Source organism: Haliotis rufescens, unplaced genomic scaffold (assembly GCF_023055435.1).
Source record: "Haliotis rufescens isolate VD_foot unplaced genomic scaffold, xgHalRufe1.0.p SCAF_5, whole genome shotgun sequence".
NCBI lineage: Eukaryota > Metazoa > Mollusca > Gastropoda > Lepetellida > Haliotidae > Haliotis > Haliotis rufescens.
Genome location: NW_025964223.1, coordinates 40,418,647 through 40,445,714, shown reverse-complemented (window position 1 = coordinate 40,445,714; position 27,068 = coordinate 40,418,647). Strand labels below are relative to the sequence as shown.

Below are 27,068 nucleotides of genomic sequence, written 5' to 3'. Positions count from 1 at the left end.
ATAGACGCTTTCTAGCCTGTGGAGTCCTTCCAGGATGAACTTTCTTTATGAAGGAGACACCACCTCTCTCACTCTCTCTCTCTCTCTCTCTCTCTCTCTCTCTCTCTCACTCTCTATATATGATTGTATAATAGTGAGTGAGTGAGTGAGTATGGTTTTACACCGCTTTTAGCAATATTCCAGCAGAAATGGGCTTCACACATTGTACCCATGTCGGGAATCGAACCCGGGTCTTCGGCGTGACGATCGAACGCTGCAACCACTAGGCTACCCGACCGCCCCTGATTGTATAATAACTGTGAAACAAACGTGACATATCTGTGGAAAGGGCGTGACGTGTCATGGTTGTAATATGGATGTGATATGATTGTATAATAACTGTGACACATGAAAGTGAAATGGGTGTGTGGTGTTCATTCTTAGTGCCCACCAGTACGTGCAATACTGCTCAATAAGACGTCATTCCTTCGCCCACACCTTCACTCACTCTTTCACTCACTCACACGCTCTTTCGCTTACTGATTCTCCAACCCACTCCCATTCCTATCAACGAACTCACTCACTCGTAAATTAAAGAATGTTGCTGTTTGTCAGGAAGGTCATTTGCATTTATACAGGTTAATGCAAAGTTAGCATCATCTATGCAGCTCGAATGCACATCACTGATCCTATTTAATGCACCACATGCAGGTCACAGTGCAGATGCAACATCTTGTTGCCCTCGCTCTGAAACACGGTGCACCCTGCACCCTGCACCCTGCACCCTGCACCATACCCTGCCTCCACAACCATACATGACAACATCATGTCGACACACACTAGTTCAGACTTGCACAGTACCAACCGTGGCTGCCTTAAAGGGTCATTCCACTCCACTTTTCGGTGCCCATTTCCAAGCTTGGTCTAGACCTTGTAAGGGGCGGTTGTAGCCTCGTGGTTAAAGAGATCGTTTGTCACGCCGGAGGCCCGTTTACGATTCCTCAAATGAGCACAATGTGTGAAACCCATTGTCGTGATATTACTGTCATATTGCTAAAAGCGCCGTAAAACTATATTCACTTACTCTAGATGTAATTAAAGCCAACGAAGACAATATATGGTAGCATTTGAGTGAACCAAAATGTTGTTTGTGTAACTACAATCAAAATGGCTGGGACTGACATTTTGCCCGAAAATAATACCCTGTTAAAAAAACTAGAAATTACAAGACAAGAATGATAAGATCGTTATTACCAGCTAGGGAATTCATTTTACATCAGAGTGATGCACATACATAAACAAATTAATTGTTAATAAGAACATGTTATTAACCTGGCCATGAACCGGGGGTCGACAAACGGAGAAAAAGTATTGAAGAACGACGTCTTCACTCCGGCACTGGTTAAGGTTGATTTGGCACAATTTATCTACCATTCGGCATCTGTCGATGAAGACATTTTTTCTGGACTGAATGACATCTATTAGATTTACAGAAGGAAAAGGAACATATTTTTGTAGAGTATATGAAAGGGGTAATTCTAGATACAGGTGGATGAGACTGCTTCTTCGTATATCGGGAAAATGCGTTCTTCAGTCTTAACTCTGCTTAGTAATGTCGCATTGATCGTATCGACTTTCACAATGATGTGAACAACGACGTCCACAAGGACGTACACAATGTCTGAATTGAGTATTGGGGTTGTAAGTATAGGAGTGACTTAACGCGGAGCCTGTATCTCAAGTTGATGTTAGAGAACTGGACCTTGAGAATTCTCTCTGTTGTGCTGGATGATGGGAGCATTTTAAAGATTAGGAATTCTGATATCATCCACGGAGACAGGCAGATGACGCAAAATAGGAGATGGTGAAATAATGTATCAATTATTATTAAAAAAATAAAATCTGATCAAAAACGCTAAGTAGAACCCTAAAACGAAAGGTATGTTATTTATTACTTAACACTAACTTAATACAAAACACCAGGGGCGCAAAAACATAACCTTAGATTTCACCGGCTAAAGCATCAGCTATAATGTTATTGTCCGATGTCACAAGAAACTGGTATTAGAGTGTCACTTGGTCTAAGTGTCTACGGGCAGGCACTACATGCTAATTTGTGCATGTCTACAGTTCGGTACTCCGGAGAACAATGTGTCTATCATCCCCTACATTGGTTTACGAGTTTTGAAATGTCCACCTTGATGTATAGCTGGTGGGCTTCGTATACTTTAGCGTCTCAGTGTTCAAAGCGAAAACGACAATTAATCTATTAATCGGAAACGACACAAAAAAGAACACCACTTCACTTCCAAAGGATAGTGATTGCGCGAGTAGCTGTTTATTAGTTCCGAAATATCTGCAAAATGTTAGTTATCCGTACTCGTTCTCATGACATTGTGTTAAATACCAATATCTTGTCCATTTCACTTTCACCCTTAAGATCAAAGAAAAAAGTCATAATTGTCTTGTCAATTTCAAAAAATGAAATAGACGAAGAAGGGCAAGAAATGTGTTTGTGTGCCCCTTGTTCTGTAATCTCCACACTGTAACTGTAGTGGTAGTTTTCAAGTGATGACAGGTTATGCTCAGTGAAGAATTTGCCTTTCCCGTAACAGTTGTTGATTTCACTGAAATCGACACAAATTGACGAGCCTATCAAGCCGATGAAATGAAACAGACACCGTTAACTACAACATTTACACCACGGTTTTCACTTTGAATTAAAAGTAGAGGCTCAGATTTGGCATTTTTCATGCCGTTCTGCCGGAATTATTGGTCTTTCGTTACCGCCTTTGACAATGCAATTACCACGTGGCAATCCAAACCAGTCGAGTGCGAAAAACGCACCAGTTTCGACTGAAATGAACAACGGGGATCGCGTTGAGTAATAGGTTGGGAAATTAACCAAGCCCCTCATCCTGTTTGTTTTGATCTGTAATTAAGCAATTAGTACACTTAATGTCATCTTAATTATTGACCGAATCTTCAAAAGAAAATTAGTTTGCGGTATTGGTTACAGCTGATTTGGAGGCTGTGAGAAAAAGGGGAAAGGAGTTAGAGAGGCTAAGATATCAGCCTTCGTGCTCCTTCTTTGAATCGTTTCCCGGTAATTTGGAAAAGATCGACAAATTACAGGATATATGCTTAAATTGCAGTGTTCAGTGTATCAAGACAAGAGAACATAAGTCAGAGGGCAATGTACTTCAAATATAACATACCCTAACACTCTAATAAGAGAAATTATGTGAATCAAAATACAAGAACAACATATTTGCATTTTTTTTTATTCCTCAACGGGATATTAATCAGTTAGCAGTCGTGATCAAGAAAAGCCTATCATCATAAGGCCTTTGGTGTGTCCAACCCGCATGAAACTTCCTCTGCATTTCGAAACAGATTTATTAAACCAGATGGTTTGGTCATGACCCAAATATAGATTTGTGTGTGTGTGGGGGGGGGGGGGGGGGGGGGGGAAGACTGCGTGGGGCTGGGGTAATCAGTGTTCTGTGCATCAATCAGGTCCACCCCACGTACTCGGGTGTGGGTGTGTGTGTGTGTGTGTGTGTGGGGGGGGGGGGGGGGGGGAAGACTGCGTGGGGCTGGGGTAATCAGTGTTCTGTGCATCAATCAGGTCCACCCCACGTACTCGGGTGTGGGTGTGTGTGTGTGTGTGTGTGGGGGGGGGGGGGGGGGGGGGAGACTGCGTGGGGCTGGGGTAATCAGTGTTCTGTGCATCAATCAGGTCCACCCCACGTACTCGGGTGTGTGTGTGTGTGTGTGTGGGGGGGGGGGGGGGGAGACTGCGTGGGGCTGGGGTAATCAGTGTTCTGTGCATCAATCAGGTCCACCCCACGTGCTCGGTCTCACTATCCTCCTCCCACAATTTTGTGATTTTAGTGGGAAATGATAATTTTCTTATCATAAAGCGTAGTTCCTGTTGAAATTAAAAGTTATTTGTAATAATGAATATATTAGAATATGTTTGTAACAGTTAAGTGACACTCCCATAAACACTTTACATTTCAATCATAACTTCCTTCCCCCGTAATCGGAAATATATACAGGAAAGTTAATAATTTGCAACACGTGTCGTTGTCCATTACAAGGAAATATCTTCCGAATGTTTTCAAACACAACTGATAGACAGATAATGTCTGATTAAACTTACAAATGCCATTTTCCCAAAGAAGACCAAAGAACTCCTCGACAGTAAAATCTAAAATTAAACCACAACTCACATTTCCGTACAACACACCCACCCCGCAAGCTAAGACCCAAGACACATAGTTCGCAAGAACTGTGTTTTAAATCAAATCCTTTCTCTTTGTATTATGTTGTATCTAACACTGCATTGTCAGGCTTCCATGGCGTCCGATTCTTGCACACAAATATGCAGGAATAAAAACCGTAGCCCAATATGAATTTCAATCGCCCCATAAAGAAACCGGGTGCCCAGTCTATAAACAGTTCTTTGACGAGGGTTCTGTCAGGGTGGAGTGCTTTTGTCATATTTTCCCCCTGCGTTTTGCCCACGGTACACAAGATGTCATGTCGGTTTTAGGAATGAACTTGTGACATGATGTCATCGATTTCGTAATATCACAGACATGGTCTCAGCGCACGTGTTTATTAATAAACAGATTTTGATTCAACAATATTTTGTAATCATTTTAAGAAGTATATGTACACATGCGACATATATATTGTTGACATTAAACCCAGACGTAAATCTATTGTCGATAAACTACTATGAATTAACCCGTTTCGTCATAATGGAAATTAATATAAGTTTAGATTAACTTTAGCTCATATATATTTTATTATTTCTTTGAGTTTAATTGCGTAATACAATATGATAAAACGTATCAAAATTATGTTACATGCAACTTTGATAAACGTGAGCGCTCAAATCTAAATCTTAATGACGTCTTTGAGTTTAATTAAAGGTTCGTTTGCTGGAATAATTATATAACGTTACAACGCATATCCTGACATTATTGAAACCATTTGTCGGAAACTAAATAGATATTCTTTATTATGTGTTTAAAAAATAAATTAGTTCTTTATTGTTTGAATTTTATATGTTTTCGTTTGAAATAACAGACATGCAGGAATAACAATCTAATTGAAATATAGCGAGAAGCGGGTATATATTTCACGTTTGCTGTGAAAGTAAACTGCGTGCCCCTGTGTGTTTGATGGCTTTCAGAAATATTAGAAATAAAAGTCTCTTTTCATTGTTTTTTAATCGAAATAATATCTGAATATCCTTTATAGGCTAAGTTATTCATGAAACTGTTTCTCTGTGAATAACAAGAAATTCATAGTAAATGTTATAATATATTGAAGAACATTGCAATACGCTGGAGTTGATCAAGTACACCACCTGTTTATATTGTATTCATGTCAAATAAATGCCCATTATTATTAATATTCAATGCAGAGACAAAACAGTCATAAACGGGTTTAAACACCCCACCAAGTGAATGCTAAGTGTCCCTCTGTCTCTCATACGAGGCCTGTCTGACACGTATCACTGGTGAAGCAGAGCTAACGGTCCGCCTCTCCCTACCGAAATCCTACAACCAGGATTAGTTGTTTTACGTCTATTGTCTTATAGCTTTAGTTCATTCCAGTAATTGCAACAATACTTTTGCTATGCGTCACTGCAACTACATTGACATGCTTAGATGATATTTTGGGTGGTTGTGAGTTTTTTGAGAGCATAAATACGTGTGATGGAGAGAAGTGTTTGAGAGATTAATTGACGAAGGGCGAGAAAGAGGGGTGAGCGATTGGAGAGAGAGAGGGAGAGAAACTGGAGAGAGAGAGGGATTGGAGAGAGGGATTAGAGAGAGAGACATTGGAGAGAAGGGACAGAGAGACAGAGAGAGGGGGAGGGTAATAGGGGATGTATATCAACATGACTTTATGTCTTTCGTATTTCAACATGAAGCCCAATTCATTTCGTTCCCACGTGTACTCCATTCTCACTGAAGTCTTTTTAGTTAGTTACTATTTATATGTTTACACTCGGAGAGGATTAAGAATGGGGATGATGTTGTGTATAGGGGTATGCCGGCATGTGTCTATGGTTCTATGTGGTGGTGTTGGGTCAGGAACAATATGGGGAGGAGGAATATACATCTGAGAGAATGGGAGAGAAAAAAGAGATAATGGGAGAGAGGGAAAAGGGAGAGGGGGGTTTAAGGGAACGAGATGGAGTTTGGGAACATGGATTGGTACATGGGGTGTTAGGATGGGAAAGGGAGGAGAGACAGTGGGGAGATGGGGAGAGTGCGAGAGGAAGTTGCAGTACCTATTTAAAGATGCAAGTGCGGATATCTGGAGAGGCAAGTAGATAGAGGGGAGTGGTACTGACAGAGAGAGTTCAGAAGAGGGAGAGAGAGAGAAAGAGAGAGAGAGGGAGGGAGAAGGAGAGACAGAGACATACAGACAGAGAGACAATTCCAAATACACCACTGTCGTTATTACATGGTCACTTTCAACCAACTTTTCAATACAAAAGCATCCTCTTTAAGGGAATGTTGCGCAAGGTGAATAATCAGCCCCCCACCTTTCGGGATGAAGACAATCGTCGATATTGGGATGAACAGTTCCATAATACTCTCCACAAACTAAATGCATCAACCACCTAGACCAATATAATTACACCTGTGTGTGGTGTTAATGGCCCTATAAAGGGATACATAGTGTACGTCTAATCCATGCGTTCTTACCCTAGTCGGTTCTCTGTGGGTGGGGGTGCCGCAATAAGGGTAGTAAATTATTACAAAGACTCCCATGCTGCGGTCGACCCTCCTTCGACCCACTAAACGTTTTGTTGCTCTCCTTATGCAATGTTTACAGAGTTGTGATATGTTTATAAAGTAGCGAAATTTCTTTGAAATCCGGGTGTTCTTTTAATGGCTACATTGTTATTGTTCGTATATCACACCTTTACCATGATGGTTCTCCGTCCCACAGTCACGTATTTATCCAAGAACAATATATCAAATGATTTATCAATTTAATCTTAGTTCATATTTCTTTTTTAAACCATTTCCCGAAATATTGATACATGTTGCCAAGTGTGGCCAATGCATGGAAATCGTTATCATTGTCAAAGTGTAATAATTGCTATAAAATTAAATTACAATATCACTGAAACTGTTAACCAATGTAAGATAGGTGTTTGTTTACGTTTATGTTGTTTTAAATGTCGATGGAGAAATATCAAGTAATTACTATTTTTTAAAAAGCGACCATCAACCTGTGTTTTCACTCCCACCGTCCATGACGTCACACTTTCGCGGATCTGTATCCAGCGTCCATATCTCCAGACGGACTATATTTACCCAGCCTTGCTCTGTACATGGACAGAATATCTAACGCCAAAATCCTGCTGCTTTAATAAGGATAAGGAGAAACTGATCGGGAGAGCAAAATATCACGACCTCTTAAGTTTTCAATTAGCATAAACATTGTGTATACTTTGCCGGGGTTCTCGTAAAATATCGCATCTGAATATCTCATCAATCTGTTCCGCGAAACAAACCACACGTGACGTCACATATTTGTCGCATGATCTCACACCGGCCACCCTACAGCATTGTTTTCATGTTGTTCGTGGAAAACATGGTTGTCTGGCAAGGAAAACGTCGTTTAACTCTGTTCGTTGCAGATGAAGACTATTAAAGTGTGCCTTCAGCTACAGACTTATTACACATGAATATATTTACATTGTTATTTAGTCATAGGGAATGTTGGCTGTATATAAGCGCGCACGCATACATACATGCACACATACATACACAAGCGCGCGCGCCTTATTAACGTTTTGGTTTGAGTTACTGTGCTCTGTTGGTACATAGAGGATCGTGATGAATAATGGGATATTAATGTTGATATCAAAACATTAAGAGAGATATACTTTAAAAGATCAGTCAGTTTCCTTTGACAAACACAATAAGATACAAATGAAGACATTCTGTAGCTAGTGAATTTAACATTCGTAAGTAGCTATGGTTAACTGTAATTGAGCGACAAAGAAGGGGTTGAAAAGGAAGAGAGATCAAGACAGGAAGAGAGGAGGACAGGAAGGGACGCAGAAGACGGGAGGAAGAGAGGAGGACAGGAAGAGACATAGAAGGGAAGCAGAAGACGGGAGGAAGAGAGGAGGACAGGAAGAGACATAAAAGGGACGCAGAAGACGGGGGGGAAGAGAGAGAGAGGGACAGGAAGAGACATAGATGGGATGCAGAATACGGGGGGAAGAGAGAGAGAGGGACAGGAAGAGACATAGATGGGATGCAGAAGACGGGAGGAAGAGAGGAGGACAGGAAGGGACGCAGAAGACGGGAGGAAGAGAGAAAGAGGGACAGTAAGAGACATAGATGGGACGCAGAAGATGGGAGGAAGATAGAGGGACGGGAAGAGACATAGAAGGGACGCAGAAGACGGGAGGAAGAGAGGAGGACAGGAAGGGACGCAGAAGACGGGAGGAAGAGAGAAAGAGGGACAGTAAGAGACATAGATGGGACGCGGAAGATGGGAGGAAGATAGAGGGACAGGAAGAGACATAGAAGGGAAGCAGAAGACGGGAGGAAGAGAGGAGGACAGGAAGAGACATAGAAGGGACGCACAAGACGGGAGGAAGGGAGGGGGACAGAGAGGGAGAGAGACACTTAGAGAATTGGAGAGAGTGACAAAGGGATCGGCGAGGGAGATTGGAATGAGATACATTGTAGAGAGAGGGAGAGAAGAGAGTGAGGACAGAGAGAGGGGGAAGTAGGGTAAATAGGGTATGTGTAGGAGCGAGAGAGGAGGATACGAAAGCGATACCGACCTTCAGATATAGAAAAGTGACGGCACGCAGGGAAATATAGAAAAAAACAAGGACAAAGAAGAAACAAAATTTATAAACTAAGATAGGGGAGGACGAGACAGACTGGGGGAGGGTGGGGTGAAAGTAACGAGGGGGAGCTAACAGTATAGAAGGGAACGTGCTACCATTGACAGTAACAACGAAAATGCATTACGTATTTCCTATAACAATCGGATAACCCACCCGCTCGTAATCTCGCTGATCAGTGAAGGGGGCACTTCAAATATATCGTCTCCTTTATCTCGAAACCTCCTTTAACCCAAACTTGCACACTACACTCACTCCTTTATCTACTAAGTAGAATTCGGTTAAATTAACCTTAAAATGTTCCAAGTGCAATATCAGAGTGACAGACAGTACACAAAGGCTGCAATTACCGCCTTTCGAAGCACATGTGTGCAGTAAGTCCAGCTAATGACGCTTTCCTCCCTAGTGTATAGTCGAGCTCACCTGTGCACTTTCTTAGCGACAAGCGTAAATGTTGTGCAATTGAATGTCAATGTACATATCATTAAACGTAGCATCTCTCTGCGGAGGTGACTGGTTTTTAGCTTTTCTATTCTTCAAATGTTTCTAAAGCGAAGCGGATTCACCCAGTGGGTGGCATATGTGGGCTATTGATATTTGACATCGTTGTAGATTTCATGTTTGTTTCCTTATAGTTGTCAATAGCACCTCGTGCTTCAACATCTTTAAAGCAATCTGTCCTTTAAAGGACGTTTTGACGCCGTTGTAACAATTTCTCCTTAGTTGTTGATGGTAGGTTTTTTTTACATGTATGGAAGACTTTTTTAATAAAAATCCTACCAGATTAAAAATGATGCTGACTGGTTTAATGTATCAACGTTTAAATGTTTATGGCAAAATACACCAGTGACGTCAAAGGTTGAACGTTGATGAAACAATGAAGTTAATATGAGCATCCGATTTAAAACGTGTACATTTTCCCCTGAATCATCTATATGTATGTTGCACTGTGTGTTGGGGGTGGGGGTGGGGGTGGGGGGTTAGGATAAACATGGCACCACATTTTCATAAAAAACTTTGTATAATTACTTAGTACGTGATGCATTTTACACAACATTTATTTGATTCAATTGTTCTTAGTTACAAATAATACATACTTGTTTTTATCATGCTTTGATGTAAAAATATTGAGTTAGATCAACAACAACAAAAAACCACAATGTCTGCGCCTAATTACCGTGCCCATAGTTCATTACACATGAATATATGAATTCGTCTTTTATTTTAACGTGCAAATTAGAGATATGCCCGCCATTCAGTGTATGTCACATGAATATTGCTGATGAGAATTTAAGTTATAATGTATAAGTCAGCCACACGAAGAATTCAAACTGAATAAGCCAAAGAGTCTCCAACACATATTTACAACGAAATGGAATACTGAGGATATAATACATTCCATCCCTCTTCTTGTCCACTTTTGTAACTCTCATTTCAACTCAGTAGCTTGTTCACAAATAGGAATTATGTCATACGCATGCCCATATTTGTCTAATATGACTCAACTTTCAGTTATGAAGTATATGAATGTATAGGTTTCAAAATACATATTTGATTAGTTAAAGTGTTTGTTACGAAAAGTCAAATTATAAAAGAATGTCCATACTTTACTCCTTTTCAGTATTATTCCTTCCCACAATTAATTTATGGTATTACTATATTACCGTGTACAACTGTGTATGGTTTATAGTGAAATAAAGAACTTATGACATAATAGCATACTACTAATGAGCTTACATGTTTCACGACAGGAGTCCATTTCGGGCGACACGTTTTAATTAGTGCCTTGTTTGAGACATTGTCTCGGTAATTAGAGTAATCATTAACTGTTAGATTCATGTACTCCTCACAGATTGAGGCAGGCGACAATCAAATGTTGTTTAGGTCCTTGAATCCATCTTGTTTGCACTGTCAATTCACTCGAGCCTCGTCTTCCTTGAAGGAACTTCCATTGAGAACGGACGAGGTGGGATAACAGCCCTTGTGATCTGACCAGTAAATATTGAAATTATACAATATTTGAAATAATACATGGATATTATTTTTCATGTTTATATGGTTTGGCAAAAGTCTCCTGTCTTTCTCCCACTTCCATGACACGATCAAGAGAAGTTTGGTTTTCAACAGTATTTATTTCCCCTAGGAAAGGGGATTGATAAACAGGCAGAGCCTATATAAATATATCTCCCTATCAAAGTTCGAACAAGCAGCAGTACTATATATGTTACACAGAAGTATAAGGTTGATATTAGAATAGAAGTATGAGTATAATACCCAAACCGTTCGATCTATCCACTTCTAAGGAAAATCTATTTACAAATCAATGAATGACCTAAGACATCATTATAACCATATGTGTTTTTTGTCAATATCTCCAATGAACATAAACTTTGGTGCAAATACTACTCATAGAAAGAAGACAGAACACCGTTTAATGAAATCTTTAAAGCTACAATTTGTGACACATTTTTCCTGGCCTGAAACAAGGATAATTACCATTCTTATGAACAAATCTGATCCCTTTCGCATTGATGTCTTAATCTTTGCCGATTTGTTTAAATAATGCAGATCCTGTGCACCACAAGGGGAGACCATTCCTTGCCCTTTGACTAAATGATTTCCCATTTGCCGAAGGGGAACTTCTTTGTTGACCTCGGCTAACATCTGAAGAATGTTTATTCATACGCTCCAAATACACTTTCATATTTCGACTGAGGCTAATGATTTCGATAAACAATTATTATATGTCACAGATTTCATTCTTACAAAGTGTAACATGTAATTTCTGGATAATCCATAAGATCCTGTAGCGATACTTGAACTTTCTTCGGATATTAACGTACTATCTATTCATTTATTCATGATCATAAACACCTTCAAAAGGTACTGAAGCGTTTTATTACTCCATTCATCATGTGAAAAACTAGCGGTAAATTGACAAGAGTTGTTAATTACACTGACATGTCAATCATTACGATGAGTGACAACTAACAGTCCTAGTGCTGATCAATGACCCGTTATACCTTTCATGCTTCGTTTGTCATTGCAGATCCAGCCTGTAATTAGCCGGCGGTTGATGACGTAACTACCCCCCTCCCAAACCACATGGGGACGCCACCCGCCCGTCCGAAAACAGCATGACATTACACACCACGCCACGTGCCCATTGTCTAGAAGTACGCGCCATTGATGTTGATTGTCACTTTGGGCGATATATACACACTTGCTTGGATGTTTATTTCGCGTGTAATATATCATTACCAAGTATTGCCCTTCGTATAACCTTACATAATAGATTTGTACCGTTATTTTCTTCTTTATGGCGTAATTTGCGAATGGCAATGCCTTGTTTAATTTCTGTGTTTATTATGTACATTGCTACTGACGTAACTGAACTTAGAAGAAGAATCTGAAAATAGTCGGTATGCAAATTAGTTGAATGTTGAAACCAACACCTGGAAATTGAATTTCGTGATTACTAATGTCCGCTGCAACACATATGCTTTGTCATATGAGACAATAAATAGAGCTCTTTATAGCATATACGTATATTCTGTAAAATGTCCCTCATTCAGTCTTGCTTGACAACAGTGTTAGGATCTTTACCGAAACGTCGCCTTAACAGTATTAAAGAAGTTGTTATCCATAAACTGTGTGTACTTTGTTACACGTTAAACACCGAAAACATAACTGCTTATATGTGAACTTCGACTACCTGGTGATGTAAATGATACATGTCTATCGTTTCTAACTATTTTGGTATCTAATACATTGGAATATATACTATTTAAAAGCGTCAAAGAACACCCGATTATCACATGTCTATGTTAACGTGTCTTGTCATGAAAGATTATAAAATCATGACAACTTAGCAAAAGACATATGACAAAATCGTGTGTTCTTCAACTTCTTTTGAGTAGAATATTTAACATAAGGGTTAAATTTAGTAATAAGATTGTTGTCAAAATTCCTTTCAATGACCGGTCAATCTGAACTCCATCATATGTCTATTGAAACATCCTACCCAGTTTATGAAAAACTCAGAAAACAATCCTCCCTGTTCGATTGAAATAATATCACTTTATCTGATCTGCTGAAAACGTCGGGGAAACTATGAAAATTGTTGACACAAATAGGTGTACAGATAGTTACCAGACTCATCATTTAACTGGGTTGTTGTCTAAACGCTGAAAGTCTATGAAACTGAGAAAAAAGGTCAATGCAAATAGAACTTATAACCTACATGTATCGTTGCACCCTAATGCAATAAACATAATCTTACCTCAATAGAAAAGAAGATTTTGAAAAAAATCACAGAATCATATTGAAAGTAATGGCGGAAAATAGGATCTCTGAGCAACATATGTGCGCTAATTACACTTCATTGTATACAAGGTGCTATTAAATGTACATTTCATTTAATTTCTGTCACAATTAAATTGTAATCACATAGACAATCTGTTGTTCTAAAACGCATGTAAATGCTAATACCTTTGACTACATGTCGTTTACTTGGCATTGATTGCTATCATTCCATATTTCATAAGAATCAGTTCGGGTTTATGCATGTATATGTATAACTTATAATGTTTTTATTATTATCCGATACGGGATTTTCACTTCGACCAAAATTACTTCTACAACAAAAAGTAATAAAAGCGCTCCTATTAGCATGTCATCTTCATATATATATTATTAATTCAATTATGCAGCAATCCAAAAAATAAATGATAATCTGTCTTATGATTTGTCATAAACGAATACCGACGACAGAAAAAAATATGGATTCCAATCCTTATCTTGCGAATAATTCAAACTCTGAGATATATACTTCGTATTATACCTGGTTTATACATCTTCCTCACAATACACTAAACGCAATTCTATGATTTTTATGTTCGGCGGAAAAAATAAACGAAAGTGTACATTTCCACGATCTGTTCACATCTAAGCAGTCATTAGGCAGTTCCAGATTTTGTTTCACAAAGCTTTATTAGACCAGAAAACTATATTTCGAGTTAATACAAAACTAATACATATTTATGTAACCAGCGGATAGTCTCCTATTTCGCTGCGACTGCACGGGTGACGAACAATGTTAATGACGTAAGGGAAGACGCTCCGAGGATGCTTATTAGTTGAAGACAATAAATATACAGGACACAACATAATATCAGTACATATCCGTATCTTCACAATTTGAAGTTAATGTATAGCCGTAAGTCGAGTGTGATGTATATTGCAGTGTTGACTGAAATTAACAACTGTGAACTAGATAGACATGACTGTATGTGACGGGATGTTTGACAAGTATAGGAGGTGCATGAGTCCGGAAAGTGTGTTAGAATCATTCAGTGTACACTGTATCGTGTAAATTTCATTTCTGGAGCCTTTTGAGTGGCAGTCTGTCGTGTACATTGCCAATAAATAATACAGACAAACGTGCGTGGCGGACAATCAGAAATTATTTCCAACTTTATGTGTTAGTAGTTGGGGTAACGGCAGAGTGAGAAAGACGTCTATTGTACCACGTGGCTCCTAATACACACTTCATTGTGAGTGGATTTTTTTTTAAGTTATGCAAAGTTAAATATACCCTTCATTCAAATTTTGAGAATGGTCGTTTCCACTTCTTGACCTGTTTCGATCAGGGAGAATGTATTTTTTTCATAAAGGGTGAAGTGTTTTTCCTATCAAAATGTAAATAATTATATATATTATTAAATACTAACGTAAATGGATGGTCATTACGTGAAGAAAATATTATAATGTCGTTTGATTGTTTTAGTGAATAAAAAGCAGATTGATGATAACGTTGTATTCTATTTCAAATATCCTTTTGCAATTCCCAAAAATGTCATATTCACACATATCAAATACTATTTACTTGCTATATAATTGGGAAATTGTATAACTTATTGATGTTTATATCTTGCATTATATATCATGATATAACATGCCAAACATTTCCCACACATCTTGAAGAGATTCTTTTCATTTGTGTTTTCTGTTCAACTAAATCTGTTGAAAATTTTTAAAAGTATATATACATTCAAAATACGTTGGATACTTATTACGTTGAACAAATGAGTTTTGCAAGGAATGTATACAACATCATTATAACTTGTATCCAAACTTTTTTAAAAGTAAACAAAAAAGACAAAACACGTTTCATAATAAAAAAAAAGCCCATTGTACGATTCCGACATTTACACAAGCATGTGTTTATGAATAACTATCAAATAGTGATGATACCAGGTTTTCGCGAAAAGATGACGACCATATTCTGCCCAACCGGTGACACCGGTCACAGACACATGCAAAGGCAAGTCAATTGTTCACATGAAAAAGCACGGGGGCATATTGTTCAACTCAAAGTAGAAAAATGCATCGGGCATCATTTTTGAAGTTAATAAATTGTTAACCTGACGCATAAACATGGGAAAATATGTTGCAAGTGAAAATATGTCAGACATACTTTGTGTCTCTGATTTGTTAAAATTAGATATGTCCTCCACAAGTCTATTACAATCTTTTTAGATAGCTTTACCAATGCCTTGGAGGTTGGAACCCTGACCAAACAACATTGTGTATGTTAACGCTAACTCTAAAAAACATAAAGTTATTATCGTACTGTTGAATGGAATATAGTATACATTAAATTTTCATATTGGCACACATGGAAGAACCGTTTATCCAAACCTGTCAACCCTCATTCCAGAGGTTAGCCGTGCCATTGTAGGAAACTGAGTCGGTCTAATGAATATATACTTTCACCTTGCGTTTTACGGTCTCACCAAAACGAAATAAAACAAGGAAATATTGAAATTAAAACTATAATTAAAGAGACTGTTAGAAGGTAAAGCTGAAGGTACTTTGAAACAAACAAAACTCAGTAACATGTGTTACTTCAAATGACTATTGTATTGATTCCGTTTATCTTTGGCGTGTATTCATAAGTATTCATCAACGTCAACCTTACATTGTTGGGAGTATACAAATATATCGATTTTTGTCTGAATGTGCCTGTCGATCGGGAACAGTATAAATAAAATATGACGAGTTCTATCAGTTCTGTACCAAATCGACCGTCACTAAATTCTATGGTATCTTTATCCGATCTTTGACTCGCGTGTTGGGACGAGTTGAGGTATTGTTATGAACTGTTTTAAAGGCACGGCTAAATAGATAGATTCTGTTTGGTTAAAGTTGTTTCAGATATTATTCGTCTAAATGAATGAATATGTGCGATCAATGCATCCAGTTTATTTCAAGTCGTGATTTATCTAGGATGTGTGCAGGTGTGCCTAGCTATTAGACCATAAAGATAACTAAATCATTTAAATGTGACTCTCCTGACAAGCAATGGTTACGGTCAAATGATAATAATTACCATACTATGCTCTATGACTCAATGTTTAAACAAATACGTTAAATATATATATATATTTAGATAGATAGATAGATAGATAGATAGATGTATATAGATAGATAGATAGATAGATAGATATAGAATGATAGATATAGATGTATATATCTATATATATATCACACGAAAATGAATTTACAGAAAGGTAATTTTTGTTGTTTATATATGTAATAAACAATTCGTCGCCACCACCGTGTGTTTGTAAGTAGGAAAACAAGGATTCATAACTATACCTATATATCTATAACATTATGGATCTATAACGCTGAATACGGTCTTCAAGAGGTTTCCTTCGCACCATAAGAGACAATACGTGTCATTCGAATTCAGCGTCCTGTTATATACTTGTAATTCTAGTGTGCAGTGAATAATATTGAAAACTGCAGTGAAATATATTTTAAAATGAAACAGAACGCTGAATTCGAATGACACGTATTGTCTCTTATGATGCGAAGGAAACTTCTTGAAGACCGTATTCAGCATTATAGATACATTATGTTATAAATATATCTACGAATCCTTGTTTTCCTGCTTATAAACACACGGCGTAGGCGACGAATTGTTTATTACATATATAAACAACCAAAATTACCTTTCTGTAAATTCATTCTCGTGTGATTTTTACTACCAGAGTTCAGCACACAAATAGCCATCATGGCCTATTCAGACATTTTTCTCCTATCATTATTCACTGTCGTAAATAACACGTGTGTATATACCGATCAACCAAGCGTAATGTATTGCAGGACTCAGGGGCTTCATAGTCCCCAAACCATCCAGCATTGTATTGGGAGTCGCTTAGCGTGCACCCAACCGAGACCTCATCCTCCCCAAGCATTTAGTGGTAAGTTAGTTTCTGTCCTCATACTCTATTAGGGCTGACGACAGACAGATAGGACACCCGTGGTTAGGGGAGTCGAGTTGCAAAGTAACCTTCACACTTCCCCAACAATGAAAAGCGCCATTGCTTGAATGAAATAACATTCGACGCGAGCTTTTGGAGAGCTATTTTGTTAAGTTTCTATACAACCGTCCTCGCAATATCGAACCCCCAATGAGACATATTTTCAAGGCTTCAGAATCGCCTTGTGGTACAATTTATCCTGATACAGTTAATTTTTAGGTAACCTCTAGTCGCCGACGGGTCATTTAGAAATATCTCCTGCCTGGGACATTAAACACAGGAATCTTTTGAGCTGTTGGTATGACAAGTATGACACCGGTTGATCCCGTTTGATTTGAATCTATCTGTTGGCTTATTGATTGATATCGGGCCGGGATTATGGCGATATATATATTTTTTTATTGTTTTAAAATAAATATTATTAAACAGTATTTAATTAGTTGGTAAACACTTAAACTGGAACAGAAATTGAATGCTTTGATTTGGTCACCACACTTCACATAACCCAGATTGAGAGATGAAAGTGCATTTTCCATTACATGTATACTCCCGCCTTATAAGACACTTCTTGTAAAGGGTGCGAACGATTTTTAAGGTTATATCAATAGGGGTATTAATTCCAAGAGGATAGACACGAGAACATGGTCATACATTATGCGATTGTCCACTCGAGTGGTCAGGTGTCCATTTAGAGGGTGTAAAACCTCTTATTACAAACAGGCGTTCATCCTCTTTTAGTGACCGCGACTTTGCCCTGGTCTATTGAAACTGTATCTCTCAAAACAAAATGTACAATACTTGCCGCGCACGAGTGTCCACTCATATGAGAATAGGCGAGCGGTCCCTCCCGATAGATTTCCCTCCCCTTTGACTGCGGGTTGACGAGCGAGCGGACGAAGAAACGTTTCGCTGGCTTCATCTTGTTTAGAGAATTGACTGGCTATTTTAACACATATTCAACATTCGTTTTGTGTGAGACACGCAAAAACGAAGACATGATTGCTAATATTTATTTTGTTTACCGCGAAATACCGTTGTTATTCATCCCAACGACTTATGTGTCTAGGAGTCCATGTCCACGGGCTGCGAGTGACAAATCTAATTAATCCACGATCTAAACATTCACCGCCCACTTTTTCAAAGCTAACGCCTCGACTGATCTTAGAACCACGCCCACAAACAATCGCGTCTCAGGAATAAACCTGTATTAAAACTGTGCCGAATCTCGCAAACCTCTCCCACTCCAAACTGACACACATTGTTCGTTTATTTTTCAGTGCAGCTCAGCAAACAAAACCTTGAAGTAGCGTAAGGCTTGTATTAATGCTGTGGATTTCGCTTGATCGAGGCCGAATGTATTGTCAACGGTGCGGTGTTGTCAATCCTAGCGACCAATGAGATGCCACGTGAAATTAACATGATAATTCACTCGACCGTAATGCCTGTCACTCATCCGCGCGGCGTCAGCCAATGAGCGCAGAGGACATCCGTCATCGCAAATGATGTCTGGCGCTAAACTATCGTTGTTCACTATACATGAATAACCGACTGTGTGGTAGGCCGGAGTTCTCCTCAGTGATCAGCCTTATGTAGTTTTATTAGTGATAGTGAGTATGGCCGCTACAAGCACTGGACTTTATCTGTCTACAAGTGTTCCGTCTTTGGGCAACCAGAGTGTCGGTAACCACAGCATGAGGGATTTGAGGGAAATGCAAGGGCAAGTCCCAGTCAGCCAACCTACCCAATACTCGCCGAGAGATTTATCGGAGATGAAGTACATGCCACCCCAACATCAAAACGGACACCCTCTAAACCATCACCACAACCCCTGGGCTCTGGACCAGGGATGGCATACGATGGGTGTTATGCATACCCAGGATATTAAACCTTCACACGGCAATGGACTAGTGGACGGACACACCAGTACTTTACATCACCGTCCACCACAACAAATGCATCCAGCTCACTCCTGGCACTCGCCCGTCTCCCCACCCCATCTCCAGCTTCAGAACGGGTCCCCACAGCTTCAGCACCCGGCGTATATGGGGATGAACGGGATGGGGATGAACCAGATGCACCCGGGTAGTCTCCATGACCCGATGCATGATCATCTGCACGACCCCGAGCCCGAGCTGGATCACCAAACCCAATCGGACGAAGACACTCCTACTTCGGACGACCTGGAGGCTTTCGCCAAGCAATTCAAGCAGCGTCGGATAAAGTTAGGCTTTACACAGGCCGATGTTGGACTCGCTTTGGGGACACTTTACGGTAATGTTTTTAGTCAAACCACAATTTGCCGTTTTGAGGCACTGCAGCTAAGTTTTAAAAACATGTGTAAACTTAAACCTTTGTTGCAAAAATGGTTAGAAGAGGCAGATTCAACTACTGGTTCCCCTACTAGTATCGACAAAATTGCTGCTCAAGGGCGTAAAAGGAAAAAGAGGACGAGTATTGAGGTCACCGTCAAGGGGGCACTAGAAAACCATTTTCTAAAACAACCAAAACCCTCAGCGGCGGAGATAACACAGCTAGCAGATCAGCTGCAACTAGAGAAAGAAGTGGTACGAGTATGGTTTTGTAATCGTCGGCAAAAGGAAAAGCGTATGACACCCCCAGGGCCTCTTGGTCCAAACGGTGAGCTAATGATGTGTGGTGAAGACGGCAGCCCCCCTATGATGCATGGGGGACACGGGAGTCCCCTCCACCACCCAGGGGGCAGTCCCCTGTCTCATAATGGTGGGGGGTCACCTGTGATGAACATGTCCCCCCACGGGCTCACTCAGAGCTCATTACTATCACAATCCCTCTCCCATCAATTTCAGCACTCCCCACCCCAACAGACTCGTGGCCTGACCCACTCTCCGCCGCTTCACTGAGCCCGGGGGGGTCGGGCAGCGTGCCCGCAGGACTGTCATTTCTCAGGCGCAACTATGGGATAGTATTATGATGTATATTGCAGATGTGAAATTGACGCCTCTGAATCAATTACAGAGTCGTTGTCATTGTGCGCTGTTCATTTCGTTGAGTGAATGAAGAAAAGAACGCTACCGGAGAGATACAAACTGGTATAATCAAAACAAAGAAACTCTTTCTCTCTCTCTACCATGCGACTTTGTGAATTTATTCCAAGGATGGGGTGTGTCAGTGCCGGAAGTCGTGGAACTGAAATGGACATCGTTGTGTGCTAATTTCACCTGGACTGCGGTAAATGTTTGACGTTAAACGTCAATCATAGTGTTTAGATATTTCCACAGAAAGGAAAGTCTTCGGTATGTATTACTCGTGCTTTAACTCTTGCCGAACTTTGATAAATATGACACTTTCAAAATGCTGTTAATTTAAAATACAGCAAGCAAAATATACAGCAAAAAATGTGTACGGTACACAGATATGTACCCGAGTTTCGATATGAAAGTGCCATACGTTTCTATGTGACATGCCGAGGTTTTGTACATAATTATAGAGCTCTGCTCAGAACTGATACGTAGTGTTAGACATGTATTTAAATTTATAATATGAGGTCTAGGGTTGATCTCAACTCTCCTGTTTGTGCTGTCAATGTGTCAACTGTTCAGAAACTGTTTTATGAAATAGGTTCTTGAGAATTTGTAGACATGTCAATATCTTCAACGTGATATGATCACTATTATCATTCCATAAGTTAATTATTTCACTGATTTGTTGTAATTTATGTACAAGGTTCAGATAAATTATTTAATTATTAATTATACTTTGTAAATTAAGAAATACAATGATTCACCTTCTTTCTCTTAGCCATTCCGATCAAAATCTGACCTTCAGAACAACTTATACGTGTTTCAGTTTGCGAGTCTTCGAATGGAGACAAAAATGATAATTTATTTCTTGTTGAATTTTTTCCCTAAATTCTGCTCATTACATTCTACCACGAGCTTCCAGTGTATGTTACTGTCAATCATGAAATTGAAAGCTCAGAAATGAACATTTATAACCGATTTTAAACGGTGGTTTATTATGATATTGTGAAATGGATTTGGAAGTAAACATTTGTAATATTGGAGCCTAATAGCTCGTGGACTGTCTCCTGTCGTGGAACACCATTCTAATAAAGATCGTAATGAGTGAAGCACTTGTTGTTTTTCAATTTGGGTCTATTTCACGTTCTTTTGAAATACACATTTTTTTTGTCTTTCAACACCCACACCGCTCAAGCGTGGCTATGAAATCTACATATGCCAATATCATTTTCTGAAACAACACCAGCTCAAGCTTGATATTAGAAGTTTATTTTCACTGAACACTTACAAAAATAATAGCTTGTATGAAATATATTCCATTTCTAAGTAAAATAAACGATAGATAACAATGGCTATTTCGTTTATTTATCTTTATTTAACTCTATAATGGACTCAATTAACCTGCACTCATGAAAAGGTGACAGCTTCAAATCAGACAATTTCACAGCTGATAAACCGTATTTTTCAAAGAAATGTGTGAAATTAACAGCTATCTTCTTCAACAAACACCCGAAGAGAGTCATTTGATGTGGTTGTCGCATTAGCGACAGTTTGTTCAATGTTATTAGATTGTGTTCACAAATTTAATAAGCCGACTTTGCTTGTCACTTGCCTAGAGAGTATCCCCGCGGTCGCGGTGATTAAATTATCTGAGTTCGACAGGAATACGTATCAACTTTCCTCAATTATATATATATTTTTTAAATGTCCTTTTCTATTTCCTAAAATGTACATACTCTTTACTTATCCAGAAAAAAATCAATAAGTAACATCCAGTGATTGTAAATGTATCACGATAAAAAATGCCTTCTTATCAAAATGATGCGCAATTAGTCGTGACTAATTCCAACACTCAATAATTCCACAAATGTGTTAGTATCGACAGTTTGTTATCACCCGGATGGATGAATTATTAATAATTTGCAAATCAATCAATGTTAATTGCTGTTTATTTCCTATCCAGCGTCGCATCACAATAGCGCTAACAATCATATTAACAGATTTTACTTTTATGTGTGTTGGAAAGAATATCACTTAAACTAATTTTATCAAAATTATCCATTTCAGTGAGTTCTTGAAACATTTGACATTTCATGGATCAGAAAAAAATATAATGCCAGCTAAAACTAAACTGTCGACAGCACTGCGTTCGATTCCCCTTTAGCATGGGGGCATTGTATATGATGACATAGGTACATTAAGATCTAAAAGACAAGTGGCAGGTATATGAATATATTTCAGATTCTTTTGCACATATGCCTGTGGGTTATCTCTATAGTATGTTTGCTAAGGGGTAGCTGATTTATTTGTTCGTATCAGTGTAGACGATTTTGAAATATGCATGTACCTGTCACGTACAAACGTCCTTGATTAAAACGTGCAGAAAAACTAAAGTATTTCACCGGTTAACCATACTTTATTGCTTCATCCGCTGGCATAAACATACGCAGCGACCGGGTAACTATAAAAGCAGGACTTTCACTGGAGGCAATTTAATTGAAAGCTGTACTCGTTTGAACTTTTTGAGGACAATTTATTTGGAAACTAAATCTGTAATAAGTTAGCAATGAAACAAACAAACCCAGGAATTTACAACATACAAAATGATGATAAAATGAATTTCATATTGTACTCAGTTAAATTGGCTGTATTACGATCTACTTAATTTATTCAAACTTTATATTTTATGAGAACCTTAACCTGAATTGAAGACATTATTTCACTGTTAGTTTTCAATTTTCTAGCAAATTAAACAAACTCAAAGTTAAGTCTTAAAGTTTGTAGTTTCTCAGCTGTCAAGGAGGGTATTACAAAGGCAATTTAACTCGAAAAACGAACATCTATCGGGACGTCGTTGTGACAGGTATGATTTCCACTTTGTAGAGTGATTGAAATTTCAAGCATGAAATTCGACGAAAATTGTGATTGGGCGTCCATTATTCATGTAAATGAAACTAGTTGATAGTGCATGGGTCTTAATTGTTTGGGATTCCTCTTCTCTTCAGTGTGTTTGTTTTTCACACCAAGCTGAATGTTTATGGAGATTTCATTATAGCTCGCAAAGTGGCGAATATCTGTCGAGGCTGTTTAGTCTAGGAAGTGTTGAACCGTGACAGTGACCACCCTGTCTCCCGGTCCTCTGTTTTGAGGGCGATCAAGCGTAGCCACATGTCGGGCTCAATGCGAATCGATATAGCAAAGTGTCTGTGGTTTATATTATTTATTAAATAATATATCAAGACGTGATTGACACTCATTCATTGCAAATTAAGATATTTGTCTTTCTCTTAAAATGGGTTTCACGGTTCTAAGCAAACAGCCCATACCGCCATAGGCCCACGTGCGATGAAGCAGATGTAAGGTATATTTCACGTTGACTGATATTTACAAGATGGGATAGGTGCTTATTCGTGAGATTTTGTCCCTTTGTTGTGACATTCGCCTGCACCCATTGCACAATCGACTTTGTCAATTTCATTTTTAATGTAATATATCATTTTCAGTCTATTTATTGACACTGAAAGTTAAACCCACACCAGAATCTGTGCTGTGAGTATACCTTAAGAATTAGGACAGGTACATTGTGGATATAATGTATTAAGCATAAAGTGGTCAGTCATCTAATTAAATATTTATTTGAAGACACACACATAAACACACACACACACACACACACACACACACACACACACACACACACACACACACACACACACACACACACACACACACAAACACACATATGAAATGCATTGTAATTGCGATTATTACCTATTCAATGTTTTTGCAATATAACAAAGTTCAGTTTACACAGAAATTCTGCAAGTGTATTCAATAAGCTAACATTGTATCCATCAATACCACGCGACTGACCACTGACCACCACCTACACTGGACGATACCACAGATTTAAATACAAAATAGCATAACACTTTCAAACAAATATATGTGACGCCAGACGGGACAGGGAATGTATTGTTGATAGGTGGCCATGCAGTCACATAGATGCCTGTTATTATGCAAGGTAAACAACATTTATTGGAATATCATGTCACATGCATTACTATATAATCAAATTTGATTTCATGGATATTAAATCATCCAATATGGGAAAATAGTTAAAGTCAATTTTCAGATCCTCATTTCATTAAAAAGGCAATTGTATGAATGGTTACAAATCATAGCATTGATAGCCACACTATTTAAAAAACAAACGTGCATTTATTTAAATTAATTCCAAGAGATAGCAGTTAAGAAAATCTAATCATATATAATGGTACTTTTTACGAATAAAACACAATATATGTTAAACTGTTAATATTATTATATGTCGGTTTATTTATTTGTTTTCAGTTGACCGTATACTTAGTATCAGTGTTGTGTGTTCAGAGCCACAAAGTATTTGTTTTTGAATATTTTTGTCCTGGAGGCATCTGGTAATAATATAACTGATCCCTTAGGCGCTGTTGAGTTGTACAGACACATTATACAACATTCCCCTCCAGGAGATGTCTTTAATAGTCAACTTACGTAGTCAGTGTTCGAAATAGACATCAAACTACTTGAACATTGCATGTGTTGACAGTTTGTTGTTTTTACTCATTCATATTTCATCGGAGTTGTATTACGTGTTACGAACCTTGATACATGAGGACACACTGTCCACGTTAATACACACACGTCATTATAACAGCTATCAACAACTGTCTGTATATCTCTACCTCGAAGATAATCCATACTTGTCAATTTCAATGTAAATAACACCCTTGGAATAATTGGCAGTTAAGAGCAACGTATTGCTCATAACAGCTGTTGATGATCGTATTTAAGCATCATATTACACATGCTTTCAGAATATTAGCATGTGGGTTTATAATGTCACAAATAGGACTGGCCTTAAAATCATGTTTTCATTTCTGAAATATACATTGCCGACCATGTCTGTTGTGCGTTCTACTTCGTACACATTCAGATCAATTTCATGGTCCTTTTGCAATTCCTTCTCAGATTAACTCAAGATATGATGTAAACCCATAGATTTCAATTACAAGTAGCAGATGTGATCATAAAATAAGCGAATACTGACTTGGAATTTTATCGTGGATTGTATTGTCGAGGTATTTAGAATGACAACGAAGCATAGATCTGGAGAAATATCTGTTCCATGTTCGAATATTGAACTCAAATCTTTACTAGCTAGCGACCATTTAGGGTTGATCATAAATTGCAATTCGAACCGCCATAAAATTGATTTTCTGGAACTCAACCCGGGTCAAAGATTTATATCTATATGTGGATGATTATTTTTTATGAATTAAGCTAAAAATGTATATGAAAAAATGCTCTGTAACTAATATTCTTCAAATTGAACATTTTGTTTTCCACAAAGATCGTAAGAAACTGTCAATGTATTCAGGGACTTTATACAATATACGCCAACACAGGCTGGTGAACCAACAACCTATACTAACCATGTGTGGTGCTGAGAAATTGAATATTTGAAACAGCCCAGCTGAGAGGAAATTATTGATGATTATGTCTTACTAATTACCAGCAGCGAAAGGCAATTTGCGGAAAATTGTCATACGTAAGTCACGTGTGGAATCAGGCAATGCCCTGGTGTGACCAGTGGACAATTACAATTACAGCCATACTCCTTTTTCCTCGTATAGATGTATATTTTGTAAGTATGTTAATCCACACTGTTTCAGTACTTTAACGCATTATTTTACATAAGTGATTCATTTCAATTATGTTGAAACCCAAGAAAATATTTGAACTGAAAATTCAAATTAAATGGTCCACACATTGAAGTAAATTTGTGAATAGATTTTGATATTGCACACGTGCATAAGAAAAAATCGCATTCATTATCATATTTTCACGAAATGGATGCAGCATGATCGTTTAAAATTGGATAGATTCATGAAACTGTTACCCCACGCCTTCCGAAGTCATGAGTATATTTCTTTACAGATGACTGCTTTGCTGATACAATTTCTTTCATTTAAATTCGCAGTTGAATCAAATCATGTAGTTTCTCAAATATAGTCATTCAACTTGAAATTGCTGCGCACTAATGCATGTCAAATAGGCAAATATGATTGTTATTATTGTGGGGTTCTTTTTTAAAAAAGAGTTAAAAAATGTATATATTGCAGTGAACTTTTTTCTGTGTACATATAGTTCTTAATATTGGATATTTTCGGATGACTAACTATGACTGTAAGATTGATGCCAGTGTCGATTTTGTTTGACAATATTGCAAATACAACTTATTAGAGTCAAATATACCAATAAGTCGTGTTTATTTCGTATAACACATCTCAATTTCATATTTACTCACACATGCTATTGATAATGTAAATATATTATTTGTAACGTTTAATATTGTCATTACCATATTAACAACAAATATATATATATATATATATACACGCAAAAATTGATTTGACACGCTTTACGAATATCCAATATTTAAAGATTCACAACATGTTTACATTATCAGAATAAGTTTTAATTTGATTTCATGCACGTACACCATCCGTATACGTCATTGAATGTCACCAATCTCGGAGAAATAGACAAGTTTAAACAGCTGATTTTGATGTGTTTCGGTTCGCTCGCCACAAAGAGGAAACAGATTCTACCGTGTCCCCGGCTTGATTGGGGCGTATTTGGGTTAATTAACCTCCACTTTATCTAAATTTTGAGTGAAATCGAACTTCGGGGGATCTTCTTGATTTGCTCACTTTGATGTTCAGAACACTAGTTCGTTTCACGTTGGACGCTGTATTTGTTTAAAACATGGATTAATAGCATGTGCGTGTTTCTGAAAAGTGA

General features: G+C 38.2%; 1 protein-coding gene and 1 long non-coding RNA gene across 2 annotated transcripts in view; both read left to right on the top strand.

Moving 5' to 3' along the window:
* Positions 1 to 17,362, top strand: part of LOC125373093 — a 33,016-nt gene extending 15,654 nt beyond the window's left edge. The window contains exons 2-3 of the long non-coding RNA XR_007218311.1: positions 11,943 to 12,069; positions 17,069 to 17,362. This is a non-coding gene — a long non-coding RNA (uncharacterized LOC125373093). The remainder of the gene's footprint in view (positions 1 to 11,942; positions 12,070 to 17,068) is intronic.
* Positions 17,363 to 18,735: 1,373 nt separating this feature from the next.
* LOC124112436 (silk gland factor 3-like) lies at positions 18,736 to 21,334 on the top strand. Its single transcript, XM_046472546.2, has one exon. The coding sequence runs from the start codon at positions 18,840 to 18,842 to the stop codon at positions 20,103 to 20,105; it is 1,266 nt and encodes a 421-aa protein (XP_046328502.1). The 5' UTR covers positions 18,736 to 18,839; the 3' UTR covers positions 20,106 to 21,334.
* Positions 21,335 to 27,068: the final 5,734 nt, after the last annotated feature.